Source organism: Lithobates pipiens, unplaced genomic scaffold (genome assembly GCF_037356315.1).
Source record: "Lithobates pipiens isolate NorthernLeopardFrog02 unplaced genomic scaffold, aLitPip1_a1.2 Scaffold_23, whole genome shotgun sequence".
NCBI classification, from domain to species: Eukaryota; Metazoa; Chordata; class Amphibia; order Anura; family Ranidae; genus Lithobates; species Lithobates pipiens.
Window position 1 is genome coordinate 62,209,857 of NW_027507785.1, and position 27,819 is coordinate 62,237,675.

At 42.3% G+C, this 27,819-nt stretch overlaps 1 protein-coding gene across 1 annotated transcript in view; it reads left to right on the forward strand.

The window, feature by feature from the left end:
• The window catches only part of PLXNA1 (plexin A1), a gene marked incomplete in the record, with an annotated part of 497,669 nt that overhangs the window by 249,488 nt on the left and 220,362 nt on the right, over window positions 1-27,819 (forward strand). The window contains 1 exon segment of the mRNA XM_077451741.1: window positions 9,409-9,549. Coding sequence (XP_077307867.1) covers window positions 9,409-9,549 — 141 coding nt within the window.

Below are 27,819 nucleotides of genomic sequence, written 5' to 3' on the forward strand. Positions count from 1 at the left end.
TTATTAATTACAAATAAAAAAAATCTTACACTGTATCTTTACATTTTTTATTGTCATTTTTGCTTTCACAGGGGATGGACAACATTCCTTATGATAGCAAGTGCCATAACAGGTCCTCTTTATAGGGAGATATGAGGTCTTTTAGACCCCATATCTATCCTCTGGCCTCCAAAGCATCTGCTCAAGCTAAGATCAGTTTGATCATATGCTTGTTCAAGAGCATATCGTGATGATTGAGCATATCATTGATGATATCGAGATATCATCAACCCTCCAATCCAGCAACGATGGGAAGCAATTAAAGGGGATTGGTTTGGGGGGCAGTAAAAATGCAGCTCCGCTGCACATTTACTGCTCCTCCAAATTAGTTTTTAAAGTAGCATGTTTCTTATTATCATCAGGTTACAATTATCACACAGGCATCACAGTAAACAGGGGCTCTATCATGACATGAATGTATCATGACTTTATGTCACATGGCTGTTGAGTGCTGGCTAAGTTAACTTATGGCTGTATTGCATATAACAGACTGTAACAGTAGTCAGCACCCAAAAGCAATGTAACACAGAGCCATGACAGAGACCCTGCTGTGCTGCCTGTGTGATGATTGCACCCTGCTGTGCTGTTAGATATATAATAGGACACAGTGAGTATTCTTTCCTCTATTTCCCACTCACTGTGTCCAGTGCAGCCACGATCTCCTCCTGCTCTTCCCTGTCAGCCATTCAGCTTCTTCACATCTGGGGAGGAATGCAGCCGGGAGCCGAACGGAGAATGACAATATCACTCCGCCAGCCGGGACTAATAAAATAGTGGGGCGGCATGATGTATATGCGCCCCGAAAATAAAGAAATAGTCCCTCTGTTGTGCTCCCCTCCTGAGCCCTTGCATTGATCAACTGAGGTCCAGGAAAACAATTTACCCACTCTGTAAGCAAGTGGAAGCAGGGAAGAGTTTAGAAAATGTTTTTTTTTTAAATGCAGTAACGAATTGTTTATGATGCCCGGGCCCCACTGTGTAGCTGATCTGGGCGGGCCCAGTACATCAGGGCTGATTGTACTGCCCTATCAGCGGCCCTGCACACACACACACACACACACTTTTTTATTTTTTTATTTATTTTTTAATACAAAAATACTTGTGCAGTGGAAATTAAGACAATCTTTAAATAGTAGTATAAGTACCTGGATGTGACCTGGTTATCAGCCTCTGTCAGTCCCTGTACAGCAGGGCTGGAATGTCGAAGAAACAAGCAGCACAAGGAGCCTGTGCTGACGAGAACCATGCAGATTGGAGGAGAGAGCAGAATGACAAGTAAGCTTATCAATTGAGCTGCTTCTCCATTCGCTGTCCAGTCACAGACTGGGAGCCAGTCCAGGTCAAATGATGCTGGCCACCACACTGAGGCCATCTAGTGGCAGAAAGAGATTCGGCAGTATTATATCTCAATGTGTCCCATCCCAAGTCATAAAGAATTGAGTGTGCAGAAATATGGCTGACGAGAAGAATTCTAGTAAATAAATTGCCGATCTCCTTTTGTATATACCTGCCACATCACAATCTATCTTTTTGTTCAAAATTGCAACAAAATCTGCTTCTCATTTTTCTACGATAATTTATAGCTGGAGTTTTTCTTTAAATCCTACATACCCCATTAGAGATTTTCCCTATACACCATATTCTGGTGACACAACAGGAAGTGAGGTTTATTGACAGTTGAGGAGGTTCAAATGACAGTGGATGGATTTCTGCTCATACTGGAGCAAATATATAGGAGCATATCGAAGCATATATCTTATTGTGTCACTTGAACAGGAAGTGAGAAAAGTTCTCCCAGATGGGGACGCAGGCAACAGTAGAATGTTTACAGGTTCTAGCCTTTTCTACTTTAAAGTAAAAAAAAAAAAAAAAAAATATTCTTTTATCACTTATCTACTGGGGTTAAATATCAGCATTTATTGCTAGAAAGTGCTTTAACCCCTGCCAAGATTTAATATTTTCTGGAAGCAGAAGCCCTGAAGAATAAAATGGTGACAGTAGTGTATATATTTTTCATTTATTTTTTTGTATGATCTTTGCACAGCTATTTATGAAAGGCATATTTTTAGAAAAAAAAAAAAACACTAAAATAAATTTGAGTACAAACAAATATAATAATATACCCAGTGTAATGTAAAATGTCATATTGCATCAAGTAAATAAATTCCAAAACATGCCAAAATAGCACACACCTGTGACATTGCAAAAAAAACTTGCTATGCCCTACACTGTACATTTTTATTTTTTTATTGATTTGTGTGTTTTTTTTTTTTATGCTTTTTTTTTTCCAGCTTTATTTCTATTACAAGGGGGCTAGCAAGCCTCCAATGTGATAGCATTGGGCAGGTGACAGGCTCTTTTTATTATTATTATTATTATTATTATTATATTACAGGTTTTATATAGCGCCAACAGTTTGCTCAGTGCTTTACGTGAGGGCAGACATTACAGTTACATTACAATTTGGTACAAGAGGAATCAGAGGGCCTGCTCGTTAGAGCTTACAATCTAAAAAAATTTATGGAGACATTGGGGTTCTATTGAACCCCCATTGTCTCCCCTGCCCTCCACTACACCTAATCAATCACAGATGAACTTGCTTTAATGCCTTGTTAGCCATGGCGTTTATAAACGTACCTTAGACACAATTGATGAGAGCACTGCACCGCTTTTGTTGTTCCTTTGCCATCAACTATTTTCTTCTATATCACGGAGATCATGTTTGTTGCTTTTTGTTGTATTTGGTATTTCTTTAAATTACCAAATTCACTTATGTTTGGCATGATCTGGTTGTACATTGGAGTTATGGACAAGGAAGTATGTGTGTGTATATATATATATATATATATATATATATATATATATATATATATATATATATATATATATATATATATATATATATATATAAATTCTTACCTGTTTAAAAGAGAGAAAAAGGGACAATAAGGTCATAAATATAATACAAATTTTCAAAGTGATTTGCAAACAGTGATTGGCAGATGAACGCAGCCACTATATTTAAACGACCCATGTTTGTAAACAATGAGGCCTGTTCCTTTAAATCATCTGAGGGTCCGCTCCCTTAATTAAGTACATTTGTTTAGTAAAACTGCCTAAAAATAATCCTCCGATGTTATCGGGATGCTGGCAGAGAATCAAAGCCTTGCCTCTAATTAAACGAGGCCTGTGATTTGTTTACGAGCTGGCATATATTTCCATGCTAATGAGCCCGCTCTGGGGATCCTGGGCCCTCTGCTCCCAGCTTTCGGCCTCGGGGTGCGTTCTTGGCACAGAGGCTTCTGGCACGGCCTATAGGACTCCGTCTTAACGCTTTGGAGGGGCTCAGTCAGATCTGGTGCTTCTGTGCCTTATATGCTCAGATAGTCAAGTTGCCTGAGCGTTCTAATTAAAGTGTTTTTTTTTTTTTTGTATTTTTATTTATTTATTTTTTGTAGAAGGGATGATATTGAAGGATTCTGGTGGAATTTGGAAAGGGCAAAGAGCAGCCTATTCGGTTCTCAAAAAGCCCGCATAAATGTTTTCTTTTTTTATTAATGGCTATCACGCAAATCTCCTATAGACTCGATACAAAAATTGCTTAATTTATTATACATTTTATTATTTTATATATATTATATATATATATATATATATATATATATATATATATATATATATATATATTTTTTTTTTGCGAATACATTTTTATAAATTTATAATTAAAAGTAATTTATTTATTTATTTTAATATTTCCAATTTTGCAGTCTTTATTACAATAATACCTGGTGATTCTGCCATGGGGATCCCTGTTGAAGCACTTCTGTTTGAGTGACAATGCTCTGTGCATGTCTTCCAGTTGTGCTCCTGTATAGTCCCCCTGTCACATGGGCTTGTGATGGAGACTACAAGCACACGTTACAGACGTGGCCTACTTTTGTCACCATTGGGAAACCTGCCTGAGTGATGCATGGAGTGTATGAAGTAGCTGCAACAAAGCCGCAGGAGATCAGCCACACTGAGATGCAACAAAGTATGAAAAAAGGTGAAAACAGGATTTTATTTAAAAAGTAAACAAATGCCATCTAAGGTTTAAAACTACTTAAAAATACAGCTACATGATTACATTTATTACATCTACAGACAGACTAAATATCGTACAGAAACTGGGCAATACAGTCTATGTTCAACATGCGGGGTGGTGAAGAGAGAAGCAATGTTTAATTGTTGTGCACATGCCAAAGTCTGTATCTGCTTCCATCTACAGAAGCCTTACTAAACCTTTATACCCAAGAAGAATCCTTAAAAAAAGTTCATGTCTCCCCAGCTAAATTCATCGGGGGTCTAAAAGAAAAATGCCCATTACGTTGGTGGTCAGTAGGAAGAATGCCACCCTACTTTGGCGGTAAAAAATGGAAGAATGCCCCTCATACATTAGTGGTCATTAGGAAGAATGCCCTTCTTACTTTAGTAGTCAGTAGGAAGAATGCTTCTTACATTGGTGGTGAATTGGAAAAATGCCCCACATACATTGGTGGTTCCGTAAAAAGAATGTCCTCCTTACATTGGTGGTCAATTGGAAGAATGTCCTCCTTACTTTGGTCAGTAGGAAGAATGTCCTCCTTACATTGGTGGTCAATTGGAAGACTATCCACCTTTGGTAGTCCGTAGGAAGAATGCTTCCTACATTGGTGGTAAGTAGGAGTAATGTCCCCCTTACATTGGGGGTCAGTAGGAAGAATGCTTCTTACATTGGTGGCTAATTTGAAGAATGTCCCCCTATTGCCACGTACACACGATTGGAATTTTTGTTGAAAAATGCTCTGATGGTTTTCCCGTCGGAATTCCAACGGAATTCTGCTCAAACTGTCTTGCCTACACACGGTCACACCAAATTCCGACCGCCAAGAACTCGGTGACATACAACACGTACGACGGGACTAGAAAAAGGAAGTTCAATACCTAGTAGCCAATAGCTTCCATCTTGTAGTTGAATCTGAGCATGCGTGAGTTTTTGCACGTCGGAATTGCATACACACGATCGGAATTTTTTCCATCGGGAAAATTGAGAACATGCTATCAAATTTTTGCTGGCGGGAATTCGGCCAGCTAAATTCCGATGGAGCATACACACAATCACATTTTCTGATGAAGAGCTCTCAACGGTCTTTTGCTGGCCGAAATTCCAATCGTGTGTACACGGCTTTACTGTAGTGGTCAATTGGAAGAGAGTCCTCCTTAATTTGGTAGTCAGTAGGAAGAATGCTTCATAATTTGGTGGCAAGTAGAAAGAATGCTTCTTACGATGGTGTTTAAATTGAAGAATGCTCCTGGATGAGAATAGATGATCTAGAGCACAGGTGTCACCTCTGACACCTAGAGTATTTTTTTTTTATTGTGTTGGCATTATAACGGTTTACGCCAAAACCATTGGGTTTTGCAACTATCTCTTTTTTTTTTTTAATACTCAAAAAAATAAAAATAAAAAATATAGTAACGTTAAGGATTGGTTGCTAAGCAGCAATTATTATGCCAAAAATGTATTTGTTTTCCTACTGAGGAGGTCAAAATCGAGTCCATGTCATTCTGTAGGCATCTGCAACCAAAATAATGTGATACACAGACTTGGCAGTCAACTAAAAAATGTATTTATTGAGATTGAAATGAGAGTGATGTTATGATAAGTCTGGTTGATCTAAGATCACTCTCCCTGCACTGGTGGAATGCATAGAAGAATCTTTTTGTTTGCTTCCGGCAACTAGCTGTCCAAGGCCGATCATCCGTCAGACATTTTATTAAAATACAAAAAAATGGAATGTTCCTTCAAGAGCCCCTTTCTCGGTCTTTGATTACTGATCCCCCCCCCCATCCATGCACACTACGTGCCCACGTTTCACTAGCTGTTTTCTTGTTGCCGCCGTTGCCCGGGCAACCTTGCCCATCCACAGCTAATGTCATCCTGACACTGTACAGAGCCCTCCTGCGTCTGTTGACTGCTCAGCCATCTTACAGGGTGTAAGGGGGGGGGGGGTTGTTTCGTCTTTTGTGTTAATATTTGCTTTCCTCTGGAGCAGGTCTATCTGTCGTTCGTGTTTAATCACTGTAAAGCACTCACATTGGCTTATACACTCTCACAGCGAGCATTCACTGCACGGCAATACAACACTTCACGAATGTCAAGTTGGCGCAGCAATTGTGATCCCGTGTTTGTCTAATACTCCATGTGTTTGCTTGTGTCCTTCTAATCTTTTTAATAGCACTGGGGAGTTTATTTGAAGGGCTCAATCGTGTGTTTATCAGCTGCCGCTTTGCCTCCATAGTGGTAAACACGGCTGAGGCCCTGTAGTGGTTTGGATTAGCACGAGTATTGACCGAGAAATGATGAGACGGTCCCTGGGATTGAGTGGTCTGTAATTAAACAGCTTTTGCTGAGAGAATCCCCAAACTAATTAAACCTCTTGTTTTAACTCTTTCTTTGGGACTTTGTTGCATATTAAGGGGCCTCGGGCGTAAAGGTCTTAAGGAAGATGTGTTCTTACGGCCCTTAGAGTCTGACGAGTCTTGCTTTCTTTGCTCTATTCTGTGGGGGGAGCTGAAGTGAGGTTTTGCTTGCAATGGGGAGAAAGAGAAAAAAAGTGTGTACAAACCACTACACAACCTAGAGTAGGGTTTCTCAACCAGGGTTCCATGGAACCCTATGGTTCTTCTAGAGCAGGAGCCTCAAATTGGCAGCCCTCCAGCTGTTCCAAACCACTACACAACCTAGAGTAGGGTTTCTCACCCAGGGTTCCATGGAACCCTATGGTTCTTCTAGAGCAGGAGCCTCAAATTGGCAGCCCTCCAGCTGTTCCAAACCACTACACAACCTAGAGTAGGGTTTCTCACCCAGGGTTCCATGGAACCCTATGGTTCTTCTAGAGCAGGAGCCTCAAATTGGCAGCCCTCCAGCTGTTCCAAACCACTACACAACCTAGAGTAGGGTTTCTCACCCAGGGTTCCATGGAACCCTATGGTTCTTCTAGAGCAGGAGCCTCAAATTGGCAGCCCTCCAGCTGTTCCAAACCACTACACAACCTAGAGTAGGGTTTCTCAGCCAGGGTTCCATGGAACCCTATGGTTCTTCTAGAGCAGGAGCCTCAAATTGGCAGCCCTCCAGCTGTTCCAAACCACTACACAACCTAGAGTAGGGTTTCTCAGCCAGGGTTCCATGGAACCCTATGGTTCTTCTAGAGCAGGAGCCTCAAATTGGCGGCCCTCCAGCTGTTCCCATGAGGCATTGCAAGGCTGACCGTTACAAGCATGACTCCCACAGGCAGAGGCATGATGGGACTTGTAGTTTTGCAACAGCTGGAGGGTCTCCAGTTTGAGACCCCTGTTCTGGAGGTTGCTATGGTTCCTTCAGAGGTAGAGGCAGAAATTGCTTCCTTGTGCAAAGAGCAATTTCTGCCTCTCCGATTAGTTCCCACTGACGCCATTAATCTTTTTAGCTATCTGTAAGGGGGTAATTCTTCCTAATAACCACAAGTGTAAGGAGCATTCTTCTCACTGATCATCACACTAATGTATCACGAGTTGTAGCTGTAGTAATTTTTTAGCATGGGTTCACTGAGACCATAAGGTTATTTCACGGGTTCCTCTGTTTTGAAACGGTTGAGAGAGGCTGGCGTAGAGCATAGTCGTTTCCATGGTTCTACAACACAACCTTATGTTGACCATGAACATGACAATTGTGGAAGTGTTCCATCAACTTTCAATCGAAAAAATGGTTTGTTGAGAATAGAACTGCCTATTCTTTCTATTTCAAAAACCTGACATTATTAAACCAAATTTGGCAGGTTGAGGCATGTTTTGCAAGCATTTTTATTTTGTATTCAAAAGTTAATGGAATGTTTTTAGAACTGCCTTGTATGTGATCGCCATCAGTTTAGTTCTTCTTTTAAGGTCATTTTTATTTTTTTTTTCATTTTGGATAGAGCAAGGGAGAGTTATAACCACTGTCGGATTTTTTTTTTTTTAACCCTCTTTGTCCCACAAGTAAGAAGAAATTAAGGGCGTTCCAGGAGGACCTCCAGATCACCACAATTGGTCTCCCCATTGGAACATTTCCTCTCTATTACTTTTCTGGGGACAACCCAAAATTTGGGGATTTTCTTTCATTTCACTTTCAATTATAATTCTAAACGGGACAAATAGAGAGGGTAAATCTCCCTAATGGGGGCACAGATGGCAATTACCATTCTAATTCCTCTCCACTCTATCCAAAACTTTAAGAGAAAAATGTTGCCTTTCGAGTACTTTTTGCATTTCTAAGCTCCTACAGCAGGGTGGGCAACATCCATACTTCAGCTGTGCTGATATTACAAATCCCATCATGCTTCTGCCTTTTGGAGTCAAGACTGTGGCTGTCCAAGTCTTGCAAAGTGTCATTTGACTTGTAATTCCTCAAGAGCTTGAGTGCTTAGGTTGTCTACCTCTGTCCTAGATGTTTACTCTTCAAGAATACTATGTAATATTGTATAATGGGTGAAGTCCTGGAAATCATTCTTTTTACGTCTGTTGTGGACAGTTGGCTTGTAGTAAAGATACAACCTAGATTTGGTGCAGAAATGAGTTTTATATAGCATTGTTTGTTCTAGAACAGGGGTTCCAAACTTTATAAAACAAGGGACCAATGTGCTGTTCTTTTATACTTTAGGGGGACTGTGGCCAGTGGGGTTAGAAAATGCCCTGACATCAATGGGAGTAAACAATCTCTCAGGTTTGGTGGTCAGCAGGAGTAAAAATAAAATAAATAATTTACTGTACATAGCACTTGTGGTCAGTGGTCATTGTTATTAGTAAGGGGACTAGTGCCCCATCAATGGTGTCATTGGAAGGCATAGCACCCCAATGTTGGCGTCAGTGGAAGGAATGATGCCTCATGGTTGGTGCCAGTTGGAGGAACAGTGCCTCCTCATTGGTGTCGCTTCACTGGTGTCAGAGGGAAGATCAGTGCCTAGTATCAGTAGGAGAAATAGTCTCAAGGTCCAGATAAAGTGAAGCAAATGGCTAAATTCAGCACATGGGCTGTTGTTTGGTCCACTGTTTTAGAAAATCTGGAAAAAAGCAAAAGGCTGCCCTCCAGTAGTGTCTATCATCCAACTACAGACTACACAAGTTACTGGTGGACACAATTTCCTGGGCTTATCCCAAGTACAAATTGGTTGTACAAAGAGCCTGAGTTCTGGCAGTCAGAGGCCACACACCTGTCTATACCAACTGCTTTACCAAAATGTTATCCTAACATGTATATGGAAATTGCTTTGTGATGTGATGTTTATTGCTTTTGAAGGGGCTAACCGACAATTGTTTTGTTTTTTTCTTCTATAGATTTTGGTAGATCTGTCCAGCCCCTCACCCCACGCCACGCAGCAGTATGAGAATGTACTGGTTCACGAAGGAAACGCCATCCTCAGGGACTTGGTGCTCAGCCCAGAACGCCAATACATCTACGCTATTACTGAGAAGCAGGTAATGCTGATGGCTTTTAATATGAATGTGTTACAAAGTCAGCAAACATCAATGGGCCCATTTTATTAGGGTAATTTGCATTCAATCACAAAATAACTGTAGATGAATTTGATATTTGCTAGCTTTGATCTGATTATTTGCTCATTTCCACCTCTGCTCTTCTTCTTTTTTTTTTTCTTTTCTTTTCTTTTTTTTAAACATGCACTTTTAAATGAATCTTTCTGAGATATTTTGTGCTAGGCATAGCGCTTTCTCAAGGAATCTTTAAGAGCGCACTGTGCCTAGCTGGAAACTTGTCAGAATAGTTTTTATTTTATTTATTTTTGCTGGCTTTTTTTAATAAAGGAAGAATATTCCATGACCCCCCGGTGTGCGACATTTGTGTTGCTGGTACAAAGAAAAATTTGTTGTTATTACATACACTTTAGGGCTTCTCGAGTCACTCACCTAAGTAGTGTTGGTGGAGTGCCGGACCCAAAGACAGGTTAATTCAAATTTGGTGTCCAACTCGGGCAGCTTGCTACAATATAGGGGTCCCTGGGGTAATCCAAAAAAGTGTAAATGATGAGAGCGCCACAAGTTTGTAAATAAGTCCAGCAAAGTGGGGTACACGCTATAAGAAAATTGGGCCAACGAGCGCTGATTTTTCTCGTTGTTGCACAGCAAGTCGGAACTGAGGAAGGAAATAATGTACAAAAATTTTCATGCAACAAAGGTTTTTATTTTTTATTGTTTCTGATCATGCGCAGTCTTTCTTTTCTGAGTTTTCTCATATGAAAACGGTACGCATTAACCACTTCAGCCCCAGAAGGATTTAATCCCTTAATGACCAGGACATTTTTTTGCGACAAGGCACTGTTACTTTAACTGATAATTGTGCTGGCATGCGATGTTGTACCCAAATAAAATGTATGTTCTTTTTCCCACAAATAGAGCTTTCTTTTGGTGGCATTTGATCACCTCTGCAGTTTTTATTTTTTTGCGCTATTACCAAAAAATTCTGCCAATTTTGAAAAAAAGAATTTTTACTTTCTGCTAAAATGCATATCCAAAAATAAAATGTAAAAAAAAAAAAAAATCTCCATCAATTTAGGCCAATATATATTCTACATATTTTTGGTATAAAAAATCCCAATAAGTATATATTGATCGGTTTGCGCAAAAGTTATAGCGTCTACAAACTACGGGATAGATTTATAGACTTTTAATTTAATTTTTAATTTTATTTTTAATTAGTAATGGCGGCGATCTGCGATTTTTAACGTGATTGCGGTAGACTAATATGACCCTAAATTACACTTTTTGGGGACCAGTGACCTCAGTACAAGCGCTCAGTGCTAAAAAAAAACACGGATTACAGTATAAATGACACTGGCAGGGAAGGGGTTAACATCAGGGCGATCAAAGGGTTAAATGTGTTCCCTCAGTGTGTTTTCTTACTGTGTGGGGGAAGTGCTGACGGGAACAACAAAGAGATCGCTGTTCCTAATCACGAAAAACAGCAGTTCTCCACGATTGTTCCTTGGACTAAATTGTTTGCCCGGTTTTCTTAGTGTTTACGAGCCTTAAAGTGGTTGTAAAGGCACAAGTTTTTTTTTTTACCTTCATGCAAACCTTCAGTGCAGCAACCCCCATTAATACCTGAGCCTCCCCTTAAACGAGAGCCTTGCCTCCCATTGGCTCCTACTGCTGTAAATCACAGCCAGCGAGCCAATCGAGAGAGAGAGGGGGCAAGGCCAAGCCGCGGCTCCAAGTGTGAATGGACACGCAGAGCCACGGCTTGGGATTGCACCTGCTGGGGTGACCCCAGAGCAAGCTGCTTGCTGTGGGGGCACCTGGCAGGAGGGAGGAGCCAGGAACACTGGCGTTGGACCTGAGAAGTGAAGGATCTGGGCTGCTCTGTGCAAAACCATTACACAGAGCAGGTAAGTATAGCATATTTGTTATTTAAAACAACAAACAAGGCTTTAATATCACTTTAAACGCTTGTTAATCCTGTAATGTCGAGAACTAAAGCCAACATGCTTCAGGTTTCGAATGCTGGTAGTAATGCAAAGAAAGGTTAGAATAACGTCTGGTATTTTCTCTGATCACTGCCAGCACTCATGGAGGCGTTTTTTGAGCCTCAAAACGTGTTGGCTTTCGCTTCTGCTCTTATAGCAAGAGTAAAACGTATTTTCCGGACTCGCTTACTAACTTGTGGTGCTCGCCTCATCTACACTTTGTCCCTCACCTGGAATGAGTAAAGAGATGAGGAATTCTGACACTCGGATGCCTTCACCGCCCTCTTCCATTGCACCGTTGTAACAGATCCACTTTGTACTGTTTTTGTATCTATTTTACACTGTCGATTCCTGTTACTTTGCCGACAATGACTTTCTGCTTCACATTCCATCGACTATACAGAAAGAAAAAAAAATCATCCGTACAATGACACATTTGCCTATGAAAGAGCTTTTTATATGCGTTTGCTGGGATACAGTTATCACACAACCATCACTCACTCAACAGAGCGACCTTTGACTTGCTCACTGTTGCTAGGGGTTTACTTTCCATGGTATGAGAGATTTCATGTAGGTTACTGGTGGTCTCTGGTGTCAGCATTGTCCTCCATGAATTGTGATGCTAATGTATGGTTTTGCTGGGTGAATAAAAAGCATTTAAAATGTGCTTAGAGCAAAGTAAAGGTCCACTGGGGTACGTGAGAGACTGTTGGGGTTTTCCTGTTGGCTTTTTATGTTGGCTCTTGAGATGTTACAGACTCTTGATGCCTCTGTTGGTCCATGTCTCTCCCCCAAACCCCCTCCTCTTTTCTTTAAATATAGTTTGCTAAAGAAACAGAATTGATAAAGCAAAGGGGAGATTTTCACAGTCACTTAGCAAGTTTACATTGGAACTCCTGCCAAAACATTTTCTTTTAGTTTGCGGTAGACTGGGAAAGGTTTATAATGTCTTCAGAGGGTAATACACTTTTCAGCTGTCACTAGAACAGGAAGTGACCCTAAATCTCCCCAGAGGGGGGGGGACACCTTCCCAGGATTCCCTTGACTTACTGGCAAAGACAGACAGGCACACAAGTATCAAATAAATCAGGTTGAGGGACACTCTAACCCCCCCCCCCCCCCAGAAATGTTATCTGGAATCACACTTTTAGGGGTCTTTCCAACCCAAAGTAATAATTTACCAAATGTTACTTACAACGTGTGGGTATTACCCCATGGCCAGATCAGGGGAGAAAGGGGGAAGCTTAATTTTCGGGCTGATGTTATCGGGAAGAGGTCCATTGCTTCCTGATAATATTTTTGTTAGATTGTTACTGATAATAAAAGTAGTAAGACTCCCTAGCTGTGCTAGATGTGGTCACCATTGTGCATGGCCAAGCTCACCTTCGTAGAGCCAAGGAGCAGAGACTTCAGGTGGTGGATTCTGTGAATGTACGAGCAATTTATCTTAATCATATAGTACAGGACACAGACAAAACATTCATAGACCCTGGATATAAGCTTGTACCTTCAGATGATTTGACACGGGCAATGCTTTTGAGGACAGGCCCATTGTGCATCCTCTAACACCACCCCACTCCATGGAGTCCTCTCTTTTTTAATTTTTTTGTGAGTCCTACATTTTTTGCTATTAACTTAAGGTGATGGACACCTTCTCCTTCATGGAGAAATCTCTTCACTAACTAGGTGGTTCTCATTATTTTATGATCAGATTCTTCAGTCAAATCCTCATGATCATTAAAGCCTGGGGTAGAAGCAGTGCATCTGGATCGGCACAACCTTGGTAACAACTTAGGAACCGTACCCTGACCCAACAATGTGGGGGCAGTCTGTAATGTTGCCTTGGCCGCAAGACCCTGCACAGGTGTTCACCTCAGCTTGTAGTCAGCCGCTAGGGATGCTATACAGGGCCAGAGCCAGATCTAGTCCATCTCTATGGTCCAGAGCCAGGTATAGTCCATCTCTATGGAACCTAGTTTCTAAGGACCCCTTCAGGGGTATGCCTACTGTGCCAGGCAAAGTGTGTACCTTATATACAATCAAGCTTTGTGGATGAGAAAGATGGTCACCCTATATCGCTAAAAATTAACATTTATGTTATAACTGACAGTCACCGCATTTGCGTGCTACTAGCGCTTGGTCATGAATAAGTGCTAGTAGTGTGAAACGCGTTAACTGTGTTTCCTTGCTCCCACAGTTTCTACTGTTGCTGTCTATGGCATTTTAATGATTATTTATAAAGTGGATGCAGTTTTAAAATGACCCTTTGGATCCTATTGCATTTGTTTCGATGAGGGTTACTTATTTTCAGATAAGTGATTCGATTTTTTTCAGCTAAGTCCAGTGAGAATTGAACGTTCTACACTGTGGCCCAAACTAGAATTACAGGTGCTGCTCAAGGCTCCAACAAGTCCTCTTATATATCAACTGCTTGAAGTACACACAAGGACAGAGCTCATCCCGGCTTTAGACATCTAATTGAAAAGTCCTGAAAGTCACACATCTCTGCAAAACCCAGTTAGAAGTTGTATGACCGCCTCAGCCACGGGGTTTTGCAGAGACGTGCGACTTCCAGGACTTTTCCCTTTTCAATTAATTGACATTTACAGCCTCTTTGCTAAAAAATGAAGCTCCCTCTTCTTTTTATTTTTTGAGTGAACCAAGCCCAAAATTTGTCTTTCTTTTTATCGTCATACATTTTTTTTTTATGGTAGTTGTCAGCGGCTTGTGTAGTGGAGCTTTCCTCAATGAAGATGGCCTAGGTTAGTAAGAAAGCTCTTCTCACTTTCACAGTTAAGTATAATAAAAAAAAAAATTAAAAACCCTGTAAATCCTCTGTTCCCGTGAATCAAAGTTCAGAAAAACAAACTTGTAGAGCCTTTCCTGATTTTCAGTCTTTGACTTCCATTGTCAGCTGGATCATTGCGCATTATTCCCATCTCACTCTTTCGCCGCTTTCTCCATCTCTTGCGCTCTTGTTGTTGATTTAAAGGGCCCACATCAAACAGCAAACAGACTAACAGCTGCCAGCGTCCTTTCCTAGGAGATGTCTGCAAAAAAAAAAAAAGTGTATATATAACAGAAAAGTAAGCAGGTGACAAGGCCTTGTCAGCCAAGGCGCCATCATTAGGATGTGAAGAACGCAGTCCTGATTGGACACCTCATCTCAGGATGGAGGAGAAGTGGCGGGGGTGGCAGTAAAAGAGCGCCAAGCAAGAAGTCGTCTTCGTTGTTATCCATGCATGTGCCTTTCTTGGTTGGAGACTGGATGGCTGACAGCTTCGCTCTCCTTTACTTCTGGCTTTGATGGATTGGAGGATCTCAGAACCGTAAGGGCCCCTTTTTTTTCTCTATCGATGTGTGACAGCCTCTCTGTTCTGTTCGGTTTCCCGAGGCCCCCTCCTGTGCCTGCCAGGAGGAACTTCTGAGGTGTTTCAGACAATCCTCTGACAGCTGTGGGGGGTTTTCACACCTCATACAACCCCCCCAGAGGGACATCTTTTGTGAAGGATTCTCTGTGCGCCATTGCTGAGAGGGCTGTTGTATAAATAGCATATGAGCGCGCACAGATTTATGTCATCTCTCGTGAACAAACTTCTTTTTCTGCATCCTGACGCTGGAGAAAGTGACAGTACGATGGGTTTTATACTCCCACCGCTTGCTTCCTTGAATGGGAAGTTATATGGATTTACGTGAATTGTTTGGGGAGTAACAGGCCAGCTTTACATGCAAAAAGCAACAAGTTGGAAGAATAGGTTTTGAAAGTTTTTGATGCAATGTTTAAATATATACGTATAAAACAAAATAGTGCAGCACTAAAATTCAAAATGTGATTAACGTGCAAATAAATCAATGAATAAGATGACCGTTGAATGTCCCCTAAGGTGCAGGTCCACAGAGTTAATCCTATCTGTGCCATCATATAAAAGTTTATCAAGATAAGAAGTCCCACATGCCGTGAAGGAACAAGAATGAAGACACAATTGATGACACAGACCAAAATCAAAAAGCCACGCTTACCAGATCGTATGCAACTCCCTAAGGAGAGCAGTCACATAAGCGTTATTTGCAATAGCCAAGCCGAACGATCCAACTCTCCTCGATTCCTCTCCCTATTTCTGAATGACCGGGTAGTGTGGAGGCAGATGACCATAAATCAGGAAGTATATCCCTCAAAACATAACTCCCCCGTGGGGTGAGATTGAATCACCAGGCAATGTAATGAAGAAGTAACTGACATAGCATGATACAGTTTAAAACCAATTTAATGTGGTAAGACGTTTACAAAAGGTATCTTTAAAACAAGCGTGTAGATAAATTCGGTCATTTGCCAGAAACCAAAATGGCCGACCTTCACTCGCACATGCGTGGTAACGTGTGTGCGTAGATCCGGCTGACACGTCCCATCATCGGGCATGGTGGTGCCGCATATGACAACGTCGCATATGACAAAACACATCGGCTGGGTTAATAGGGACTGACCAAGTATCAACCCATCTATAGACAGTGACCATTGTGTTCTTCCGGCAGGGAAGGTTCCCCATGCTCCCCACCAGCAGAACACAGGAGCGCTAAGGGAAGGATTGAATGTGTTGATAGGAGAATCAAGCAATAGAATTATGTAATCTATGGCCTGCTTTAGGTGAGTAAATCTGCCTTCACCAGATAAGGGGAGGGGGAAGAGTATCAGGATAGGTGAGAGGGACAGCTGATTATTTTTTTTTTTTTTTTCTCAGAATGGGGCTTTACAAGCTATTAAGCAATGCTGGAAACTTAGATTTGTACATGAAGTCAGATGAAGGAAAATTTCAAACAAGCTCCCACACCGCATAACTTCCCCTGATGTGCACACAACAGTAGCTCAAACCATAGAAATGCAGGAGCACCAGACCAAAACCGGATAAAATATTTTAATTGTTGGTAAAAAAAAGTCATATTAAAAAACAGTGCTTTTCAGGGCTCAAAATTTGGATGGACACGAGAAAACAGTAACTTTACAGATCTATATTAGAACGAGTATTGAATGCTCATCATGGAGTAATAACTTGACAACGGTTGCTGAGCATCAGTGGAGAACTCATTGGTAGACATGCTTTCTGTTGCCTGTTCTGTGTATTAGGGCTTTTCCAATTTTATGCCGTGTGTTTTACGGTTTTGGTGAAGGCTCTTAAACAACAGTTTATAAGACCTTTTCTATAGATGTCCTTGAATTGTTGCAGAGCAGGATTTGAGAGTGCGGCAAGCATACAAAAGTTTGATAACAAACCCATAAAGTGTTCTTATTAAACTAAATTCTTGTTTATGTAAATGTTTTATTACATTTTTAGAATGTTTTGGAATTTGGTCACCTTCCACCGTCTTCTGTATTTCTATAATTGGGCCTTCACATTTGGGAACATTTCAGATTTGTAGTTTTCCTTTCGTGAACTTTCTCTCCATAAATCACATGTTGGTCTGTATGGGCCACTTGGGAGGAAGCAGGAAGTACTACAGTCCTGAGAGTTTGTAGTCTATATGTTACATACATTCATTAGATATATAATTGGATTCTTCCTGGTTCCAAAGTTCCAGCTGCAGAAAATGATTTGGTTTTCTTCAAAACTGTGAATGTTGATATTAAAAAGGATCGAATACTACCATATATATATATATATATATATATATATATCTGTCCTTCCCATTAAATGCCCATAATTTGACTTCATGGAGGCTGTCTGACCATTGCCGGACTGGCCAGTTCAGCCACGTTCTCCTGCTGACCAATTCATGTGGCAGCCTCATGTGCCCTAATATAAGTGTCTTTGGCCACCATCTTTTAATTCGTAAGCATGGGATATAGCAACTGATCTGATTGATCACTATCCTGTGATGTCAGAAATAGAGACGGTCTCAGAGCTCATCCTTTAGGGGGGCCGAAATGGGATTAGAAAAGGTCCTAATGTTAGCAGGAAAAAACAATGCCCCATCTTTGGTGTCAGTGGGACGAATTGTGCCCCATTGCTGGTGTCGGTGGGACGAATTGTGCCCCATTGCTGGTGTCGGTGGGACGAATTGTGCCCCATTGCTGGTGTCGGTGGGACGAATTGTGCCCCATTGCTGGTGTCGGTGGGACGAATTGTGCCCCATTGCTGGTGTCGGTGGGACAAATTGTGCCCCATTGCTGGTGTCGGTGGGACAAATTGTGCCCCATTGCTGGTGTCGGTGGGACAAATTGTGCCCCATTGCTGGTGTCGGTGGGACGAATTGTGCCCCATTGCTGGTGTCGGTGGGACGAATTGTGCCCCATTGCTGGTGTCCGTGGGACGAATTGTGCCCCATTGCTGGTGTCAGTGGGACAAATTGTGCCACGTCATTGGGAGGAATTGTTTCCCTTTATTGGTGCTAGTGGAGGGGGAAATGATGCCCTGTTTGTATTGGTGGATGAAATCGTGCCCCAAGGGCAGGATAAAGGCAAGCAAAGCACCACATCTGGCCTTGGGCAACCGTTCGGAGACCGCTGGACTAATGCATGCAGTGTCAATGCAGTGAGAGCCTTGTGTCTGTATAGGTTCTCGTTTATACAGGTCATTGTATATCTATTAGTCAAACAAAGTCCATTAAGAGGCTTCTTCCATGTATCTATGGAGGAGCAACATGACCACCCTTGGACAACAGCATTGTCAATTAGTAAAGAGGGTAGTGTTGGATGAACACGTAGATTTAGATGTACCTGAGAGCCAATCTTACTCTTCTGATTTATGATTGCAGGGTCACAGAGCGGACTGACAAATTGCTTTTTTTATATTCTAAAGTGAACCCGTCTTAAAGTGAGGTTTTTGTTTTTTGTTTTTTTTAAAGTACTTTCAGTGGCAGATTTAATCACTAATTATGCAACTTTTTTATATTTGAATCCTTGCCTAGGTTCCAGTTTAAGCTGGTGCCATGACCACAGCTGTTTCAGGGTGGCTCCTTTCTATTGCAGCATCCTATGGAACCATCCTTGTATGCAGGTACTGGAGTTGCCCCTCTTTAAACTGTGTATCAAAAGAAACACACAGCCCCATAGCCTAGGATGGCAAGGCACTCGCCTGCTCCTCCACCTCCCATCTCCAAGCTCAGAATGACCGGAGACTGCAAGTCCACTATTAACTCTTTTCTCTGAAGGCTGGAAGTTCATGGAAGCAGCACTGAGTAAGAATTTTGGAGAAGTGGTTGACTGGGGGGGGGGGGGGGGGGGTTAATTTTATTGTGCGCCATTTGTTAAACTAGAAAACTCTGAGGGTTTAATACTACTTGAAAAAAAAATGATATTGAGCATGTGTCTTTGTAATACTTGCTATTTCCAAACCTAAATTTTCTTCCAGTTCTTACTGTTCCTGTTAAGACATCATCTTGAGTTTTCACCTCCGACCGTTTCGTCTTCATCGGACTGTCCTTTCTGTCGGATTTTGGCCCAGCTCCATGATCTCTTTAAGAGAAATGGAGAATTAGCAAGAACCCGGACAATGCATGTCTACCACTATTGAGCAGGTCTGCTTTTTTGGGACCCTTCCAGAAGCATCCCCTTTTCTTAATCCGATAGATTTGGATACCGTCCAAGATGCTCTCGGAGGGAGATAAGGAATTTTAGAGAAGTTTATTTGTAAGATTAAGATCGATGGGCTTGCTGGCAGCTTTTTTCAAGCAACAAATAAAAGTAGAGGGAGATCGAACAGGAAATTTCTTTGAGGACTCTGGAATTAGATTTGGAGCCATTTTTCAAATACCTCTTTAAGTTAAGGCAGGAAGTTTTCTGTGGAGTTGTAGAAACGCGACAAGTTTTCTTTACTTGGTACGTTTCATTTTATTTTACCTGTACTGAGCCGGTGGTTATGGCAGGAGATGTGTAGCATAGATCAGTACTGGGTTATGTTGCGACTTAACTGTTTGGGCAGCTAAAATCAAATGCATCTTCTAGTGACCAGGAAGGTGATTCTTGCAGATTATTATTTAATATATTCCTAAAGCCAAATCCCATCTTTTTCATTGACTGGTCTGGTCTCCACTCCCTCCTGTAGTGGGTGGGGGGCCTGCTGAGACCCCCCCTACAGCTCTGCTCTCTGCACAAGCTATATACTGCATAGTGAGGATGTCTACTTTCAATCTCGTATGACCCAGAGTCAGCTGATAGTGGGCCATTTCCTGCTATCAGTTGAGAGGGCAGAGCTGTGCCAGGCTCAGAAGGGGGTCCCAGCAATATTGTGGAGTTCTACCTGGCTTCACCAAAGGACACAACCATGACACCATATTATTAAGCGATTCCTGTCAAACCAAATCAACTTTAATGGGTAGTCACCATCAGCTCTCAACCAAGGCCAATGTGCAATGCCAATGCTGCCCTCTTGAAATCGGGGAATATTGAGATCGTATGAACAAAGCAAAAGCGCACAAAGGCCCTAATGGATTACCATCAACGCTTCATTGATTATGAATTTGTCGGGCATTATCGGCTACTTTAGCGCAAGAAAAGCTCAAGAAAAAGGCATCCCTTTAAATTCTATGTATGTCTTCACGCTGGTCCGTTGTGCTTCCATTGTGTTAAAAATCTTGCTTGCATTTTTGGTTAAACAAAAACACACCTCCTGTTGAAATGCATTGAAAACGCAGCAAGAACACATTAATAGAGCACCTGTTACCTTTTTTTTAATGCAGTTTTTGAGTCACGACCAATGGAAAAACGCACGATAAGCACAGCAATATCATGGCAAAATTGGGTGCGTTTTTGGCACCATTATCGCCACCTTTTTCTCTTTCGGCAAAATGCCGAAAATAAATTTTTTAGCCTATATGTTTTATGGCAGCTGAAATTTCGGTGCATCTCTTTTGAAGGCTTTTATTTAAATGAAAGTTATTGTCCATGGAGTTCAGCTTTCACGTCCTGTCCTGGACACCCTTGACCAGGTATAAGGGGAAATGTCCCCACAGTGAGGAAAGTCCCCTCTTAGATTGTTGTCACCATCACAGGTGTCCCTGGAAACGCATTGGCGGAGGACGCACGCCGAAGCTCATTGAGAGAAAACGTGTTTTGCAATACCTTGTGATCTAATAAGGTGGAGAAAGTGCAGAGAGCTAAAGAAAGATGGCTACAGCGTTGGGCCTCCATAGATGTCCTTCCGCGCAATGCGCTGTCAGCGCGTCCCTGCGGGCCACGTGTGGCGCGAGCCTACGCAGGCCCCTTACCATGTGATCAGCTGTCAGTCGATGAAAGTTGATCACGTGATGTAAACAGAAGATCGGCAATCTGTATTTTTTTTTTCAGCGTAAGGGGAAGAAAAAGCCAATCACCCACTTCTGTCAGAGGGACATCGGCCCCTCACTGAGGGTCGTGGCTGCCTCATATGTGCCCACAAGTGCCACCTGCCGGTGCCCACAAATGCCACCTACCTTTGTCCCCCAGTGCAACCTATCAATTCCCACCAGTGCTGCCGATCATTGCCCATCAGTGCCTCATCATTGGTGCCACCGATCAGTGCTGCCTATCATTGCCACCTTATCAGGGCAGCCCATCAGTTCCGCCTCATTAGCGCACATCAGTGAAGGAGAAAAGTGACCCGTTTTCAAAATTTTAAAACAAACTATGAACTTATTTTTTTTTTCGCTATTTTTTCATTTATTTATTTATTTTTAGCAAAAAATAAAAAACCTAGCCGAGATTAAATGCCACCAAAAGAAAGTTCTATTTGTGGGACATAAATGATAAAAATGTCATCTGGGTACAGCATTGCATGACTGCACAATTGTCACTCCGAGTGCGACAAATTGGTCTGGACAGGTAGGGGTATAAGTGTCCGGTAAGCAAGTGGTTAAACCTCGAGACTTCCTTTGTTTTAGAAGTGGCTTCCATATAACGTTTCTATGTTTTTAATCTATTTATTAAACATTTCTATAATTTTCACCACACCAGGGTCCTCCTGGATTCCTTTTCCCAGATTCATAATTCAGGTGAAGCACCGCCACATTAAACCCGATACCAGCCACATTTAATTTCGAGGTGGCAGACACAAGGGGCAGCTCCCTCTTTCACCTCTATTTAACGCAACAAGTATACTAAAGATATATTAGTAACGATCTGAAGAGGTCTGTATGGCCGGATCAATAGTCTTCCAACAAGCAATCCTATTTTCTCATTCCACAGGGAACCCAACTAGATGAAAGCGTATCTCGTCCCCCCCCCCCTCCCCCCTCCAATTGTCCCCTCCGTGCTGGATACTGTTGGAGGCCTAGAGAGCATCAGGCAGCCTAGAAGGGTTGCAGGCATTCCATTAATTGCTCCTTCTACATTTGATTAAAATCCTTCATGGCCCTTCAAGCTCACTTACAACTGTGCATTTAATTACATTCTCTGCTGCCCTGATAACTGTAACCCCCGATCAAATATTTCACTTTATTAACAAAGGGGGACAGCCATCCAGCCAGCTATAGTTCAAGCAGGGGCGCTCGAGGGATAAAAAGAAGAAAAAAAAGAAACCTTCAAAAAGTAAAAATAAAAGAAATTGTCTTCAGATTTTCAGGAAAAGAAGAGATTTTGCATTATTAAGCAATACTGTTTTATTGGATTAACGGCTATAGTAAGACTGAAACCGACGGTCTTTGTACAACAAAAAGCATCTAAAAATAGGCAAAATCTGGACTTTGAAGAAAGAGTTCCACGAATAGGTACTGAAAATTTCCTCTACTGTGCTCAGATAATTTAGAGTATTGTTAAAGTGGACCTTCACCCTAAATAAACATTCTGCTGTTGCATGCAACTAAGCAAGCCATTCCGCAATCATCCACCAATTTATTTTTATTTTTTATTTAAGTCTGTCTTTTTACCTTTTTATAGTCTTTAACATTTCCGGGTTTCTTAACCACTTGTCTAATTTTTTTTATTTTTCACGCACACGTTTAAATCTGTATATTTCTAGAAACTACTGTAAACCCCCCCACATATATTTTCTGAAAGCAGAGACCCTGGAGAATAAAATGGTGGTAGTTTCATTTTTTTATGCACAATATTTGCATAGCTGTTTATGCAAAAAAAGATCTAAATTTAAAAAAAGATGTGGTTGTATCGAGTAAATGGATACCAAACATGTCGAGCCTTGAAACTGCAAAAAAATAAAGCGTCTGAAATTCTCCCTAGGTGATGCTCTAAAACAGGGGTCTCAAACTGGTGGTCCTCCAGCTATTGCTAAACTACAAGTCCCATGAGGAATTTCAAGGCTGACAGTTACAAGCATGACTCCCACAGGCAGAGGCATGATGGGAGTTTTGTCACAGCTGGAGGGCCGCCAGTTTGAGACCCCTGCTCTAAAAGCTTTTACAGGTCATTTTAGAGTTAAAGCAGAGTTCCATCCAAAAATTGAACTTCCGCTTCTTGGAATCCCCCCCCCCCCTCCGGTGTCACATTTGGCACCTTTCAGGGGGGACGGGGAGCAGATACCTGTCTAATTACAGGTATTTTGAGCCCTCTTCTGGGCATAGATAGTCGAGCCACCCTCGGGTATCTACGCCACTTCCAGCGCCTTCTCTGTCCCCCCCACTGTCTTCTAGGAGACACGCAGGTCCCAGAAGACAGCGGGAACCAGTGGGGTCACGCAGCTCGAGTTGCGCATGCACAGTGGGGAACCAGGAAGCTGAAGCCGCAAGGCCTCACTTCTTGATTCCCCTAACGAAGATGGCGGTGCCTCCACCCGAGAGCTGAGGGGCAGGTCGGCTTCGGGTGCCGACATCGTGGGCACTCTGGACAGGTAAGTGTCCACATTTTAAAAGTCAGCAGCTGCTGTATTTGTAGCTGCTGACTTTAAAAAAATAAATAAAAAGTTGGAGCTACCAATGTGGGGATATACTGACAATGATGAAGGCAGCTGACAAAGATTCTATCCTTATTGTTGTACTCTGGCATTGTTACTAATCTGGTGCCGACACACATTACACAGGTGTTGTCCACCGTTATCAGGAAGCTTGTCTAGGCCAATGATGTTCAACTTATGCTGGAGCATGTCGACAGGAAGTTGATGAGAAATACTGCAGGAGATCAGCAGAAGAGAGTGAAAAAAAAGGGGAAAATTGTATTTTATCGCATTTGTTAATATTTCATAGTGCTTTAGCAAAATAAATCAGATAGAATTTAGACTTCATGTTACTAAACCCATTACCCTGTATTCACTATATCTGGTCTCCCACAGTACACAGAACAGGGAAATGTAATTATTTTAGTAAATGTAAACTGACAAATACCTTTTCTCATCAGCAGTGTGTAGCAGCCTTGTGACTTCTATGAGTGTCTGCTTAAAGCTTGTAGTAGTAGTTTTCATTCTACTCTGACTGTCCTATGAGGATGCATGACCTCTGACTCCCTGAACAGTGCTGATTGGCTCTGTGCTGATCACATGCCCCCTCTCCAGAAAAAAAAAAGTAATAGACACCAGAGCATGTGCAGAGTGCCTTTTAGGACTCTGTACTATCAGGGGATGGATTGGGGACAGTAAAAAAAGGGGAAGATCAGAGAAGACAGGATCAAACAGCCTTTTTACACAATGCAGAGGATTAACCCCTTAGGTTTCACAGTGAGTATAATAAGCATGCTTTACTGCATATACAGACTCATTTTTACTGTTGTGGGTTTAGTAACACTTTAATTTTAATGCTAATAATATATATTTTATAAAATTGTAACACTTTGTCTACAAGGGGGGGAAATGTTCCGCCTAGAACTTAGTTTAAAAAAAAAAATGTCCTAGTAAACGTAAAGGCTACATTATGAATATTGATTGAACTCACAGTTTGATAGCCTCTGCTGTGCCTAGGCGCTCAGGTACATGTAAAATTTCCACCGAAGTAGGACACAGCTTCAGGCCTTCTCTATAAATAATTGTCCCTGACCGTTTCCTGCTGTGTACCCCAGTCAATGCTGACTTTTAAATGGAATATATATTGTCTCCTTCAAGCCTGTCACCCATTTTATTGATTGTCCGCCGTGCAATCTCCTCTAAACATGCAGTGGATCAGGATCACCTTCTCCATCTTCTCGTTCCTCCTGTCCCCGGGAACACAAAACTCCGGGTGATGCACCCTGGCAATGGGGACAGGTGGCACACGAAGGTGTCCTTCATAAGATAGATTATCTGGCCTAGATTTGTGGCCCAGTGATGCATTGAAGTTGCTTTATCTAGTAAGGTTGGGAGTCCAGCTGTGCGTTCTACTTCCATGTGTCTCATGCTTCGTTAAATTGTCCTTCTAATGCCCTGGTAATCTGTTGTCCTCATAATGACACCATATTTCATTGTTCCCCCATGTTATTAGTAGTACACGTATATGCGTGTGAGCTTGCGATCAGCGCTAGGAGTCAGTTCAGCCATGTTGAATGTCGGTATGTTTGAAGCTCAAGTTGGAGTTATTCCCTTTTTCTACCAGTGGCTTAATTCCCTTTTTCTACCGGTGACTTAATTGCTGTGCGTTATTTCGATTTTTCTGATTCAATTCATTCTCCTCTTTCCAAAGATGAATGATTCTCACTTCTTTGTAACTAGTACCTACCAAGCCTTGGTCATCAAGCCCGATGCACCTCTACTTTGGTTATTTCATTAATGAAAAGATAGTTGGTGGGTATAGCTACAACTGCACCTCATCTGTAATATCTTGAACCAAAAATGAGAACAAAGCTGCGGCATTGTGGAATTTTTATGGTGCAGAAAGAGCAAATTACTCCAATTTTCAAAAGAATAGTCACTTTATTACTATAATAATACAAACCATTGTTAAAAACTGATTTGATGGCTATTAACTGTCCCCTACAAGAACTCCTATCTCCATACACATATTACATAACTGGATTACACTTCATAAATAACTTCTATTATACAAAAAGGGGAGCGGAGGAATTTTGCAATTTTCAACCTGTTTCGCTGAGGATTCCTCCTCTTCAGGAGAGGCAACAAGGGAGGCATTAGATCAATTCAGATATATTCTGCAGTGACGGAACACCACTAACCGATCAGGCATACAGGCTCATACGCTCACCCTAGGGGGGAGAGTATGGAGGGGCTCATGAGAGAAGGTGATATACAGGTGCATCTCATAAAATTAGAATATCATCAAAAAGTTAATTTATTTCAGTACCGTATATACTCGAGTATAAGCCGAGATTTTCAGCCTCTTTTTTGAGGCTGAAAGTGCCCCCCTCGGCTTATACTCGAGTCATCGCTGTCTGCCCGCTCGATCAGCGTGTCGAGCAGACAGACAGCGGCCATTCTATTCAAAAGCCGCGCCTCCGGCTCCGCCTTCGCCTGTGATAGGCGGAACACTGAATTTCCCAGCAGCCTGTGTTCCGCCTATCACGGACATCGTATCATCCTCGTACTACGGACGAGGATGATACGACGTCTGTGATAGGCGGAACACAGGCTGCTGGGAAATTCAGTGTTCCGCCTATCACAGGCGAAGGCGGCGGCGCAGCTTTTGAATTTTACAATGGCCGCCGACGAAGAGGGCACGGGACGGAGGCAAGGCAAGGCACGGCACGGGACGGGACGGGGGCAAGGCAAGGCACGACACGGGACGGATGCAAGGAGGCAAGGCACGGCACGGGACGGAGGCAAGGAGGCAAGGCACGGGACGGAGGCTCGGGACAAAGGTAGGCTGGACACACACACACACACACACACACACACACACACACACACACACACACACACACACACACACACACACGGATGGAGACACACACAGGGATGGATGGATGGATGGATGGAGACACACACACACAGGGATGGATGGATGGATGGATGGAGACACACACACACAGGGATGGATGGATGGATGGATGGATGGAGACACACACACACAGGGATGGATGGATGGATGGACACACACACACACAGGGATGGATGGACGGACACACAGGGATGGATGGACGGACACACAGGGATGGACGGACACACAGGGATGGACGGACACACAGGGATGGACGGACACACACACAGGGATGGACAGGCATGTCTCACCCTCGGCTTATACACGAGTCAATAAGTTTGCCAGTTTTTTTGGGGGTAAATTGGGGGCCTCGGCTTATATTCGGGTCGGCCTATACTCGAGTATATACGGTATTTAAATTCAAAAAGTGAAACTCGTATATTTTATATAGATGCGTTGCACACAGAGTGATATATTTCAAGCATTTCTTTCTTTTAATTTTGATGTTTATGGCTTACAGCTAGTGAAAACTCCAAATTCAGTATCTCAGTAAATTAGAATATTACATAAGACCAATCAACAAAAAAAGGTTTTTTTAATACAGGAATGTTGGCTTACTGAAAAGTGCATCTCTGTGGCCCTCTGGTTTCTGACAAGCCCCTGAGGAGCAGGGTCCACCTGGCTTCAGCCTAGGTAGACCATAGATTGCCTTGCCCCTGACAGGAGCCTTGCTCTCCAGGGGGATGGGGGGGGGTTCAGGGATTGAGGCCCTTACTCTTCCAAGGTTGGCCCTTTTCTGTACCCTTGTGCAGTCTTTTGGTGGGCTTTAGTGTGCCCCTTTAGGGTGGTGTCCTAAGGGTGCTGGAAAAACACTATGGGCTTGGTACCCCACTGAATTTCACTGGCATTTTTGACATATTGAAGCAGAGCATGATCCCCTCCCCTCAGAGACTGGGCCGCAGGGTAGTATTTCAACATAACGACCCTAAACACACATCCAAGATGACCACTGCCTTGCTAAAGAAGCAGAGGGTAAAGGTGATGGACTGGTCAAGCATGTCTCCAGACTTAAACCCTATTGAGCATCTGTGAGGCATCCTCAAACGGAAGGTGGAGGAGTGCAAGGTCTCTAACATCCACCAGCTCTGTGATGTCATCATGGAGGAGTGGAAGAGGACTCCAGTGGAAACCTGTGAAGCTCTGGTGACCTCCATGCCTAAGAGGGTTAAGGCAGTGCTGGAAAATAATGGTGGCCAAACAAAATATTGACACTTTGGACATTTTCACTTAGGGGTGTACTCACTTTTGTTGCCAGCGGTTTAGAAATTAATGGCTGCATTGAGTTATTTTGAGGGGATAGGAAATTTACACTGTTATACAAGCTGTACACTCACTACTTTACATTGTAGTAAAGTGTCATTTCTTCACATGAAAATATTTAATAAAATATTTACAAAAATGTGAGGGGTGTACTCACTCTTGTAAGATGCTGTATTGTTGAATAGGCTCAGAAGAAATGGTGACCACATGGATCTATATTAGGACTGTAACGGAATTCTCCTTGTGGGGTATT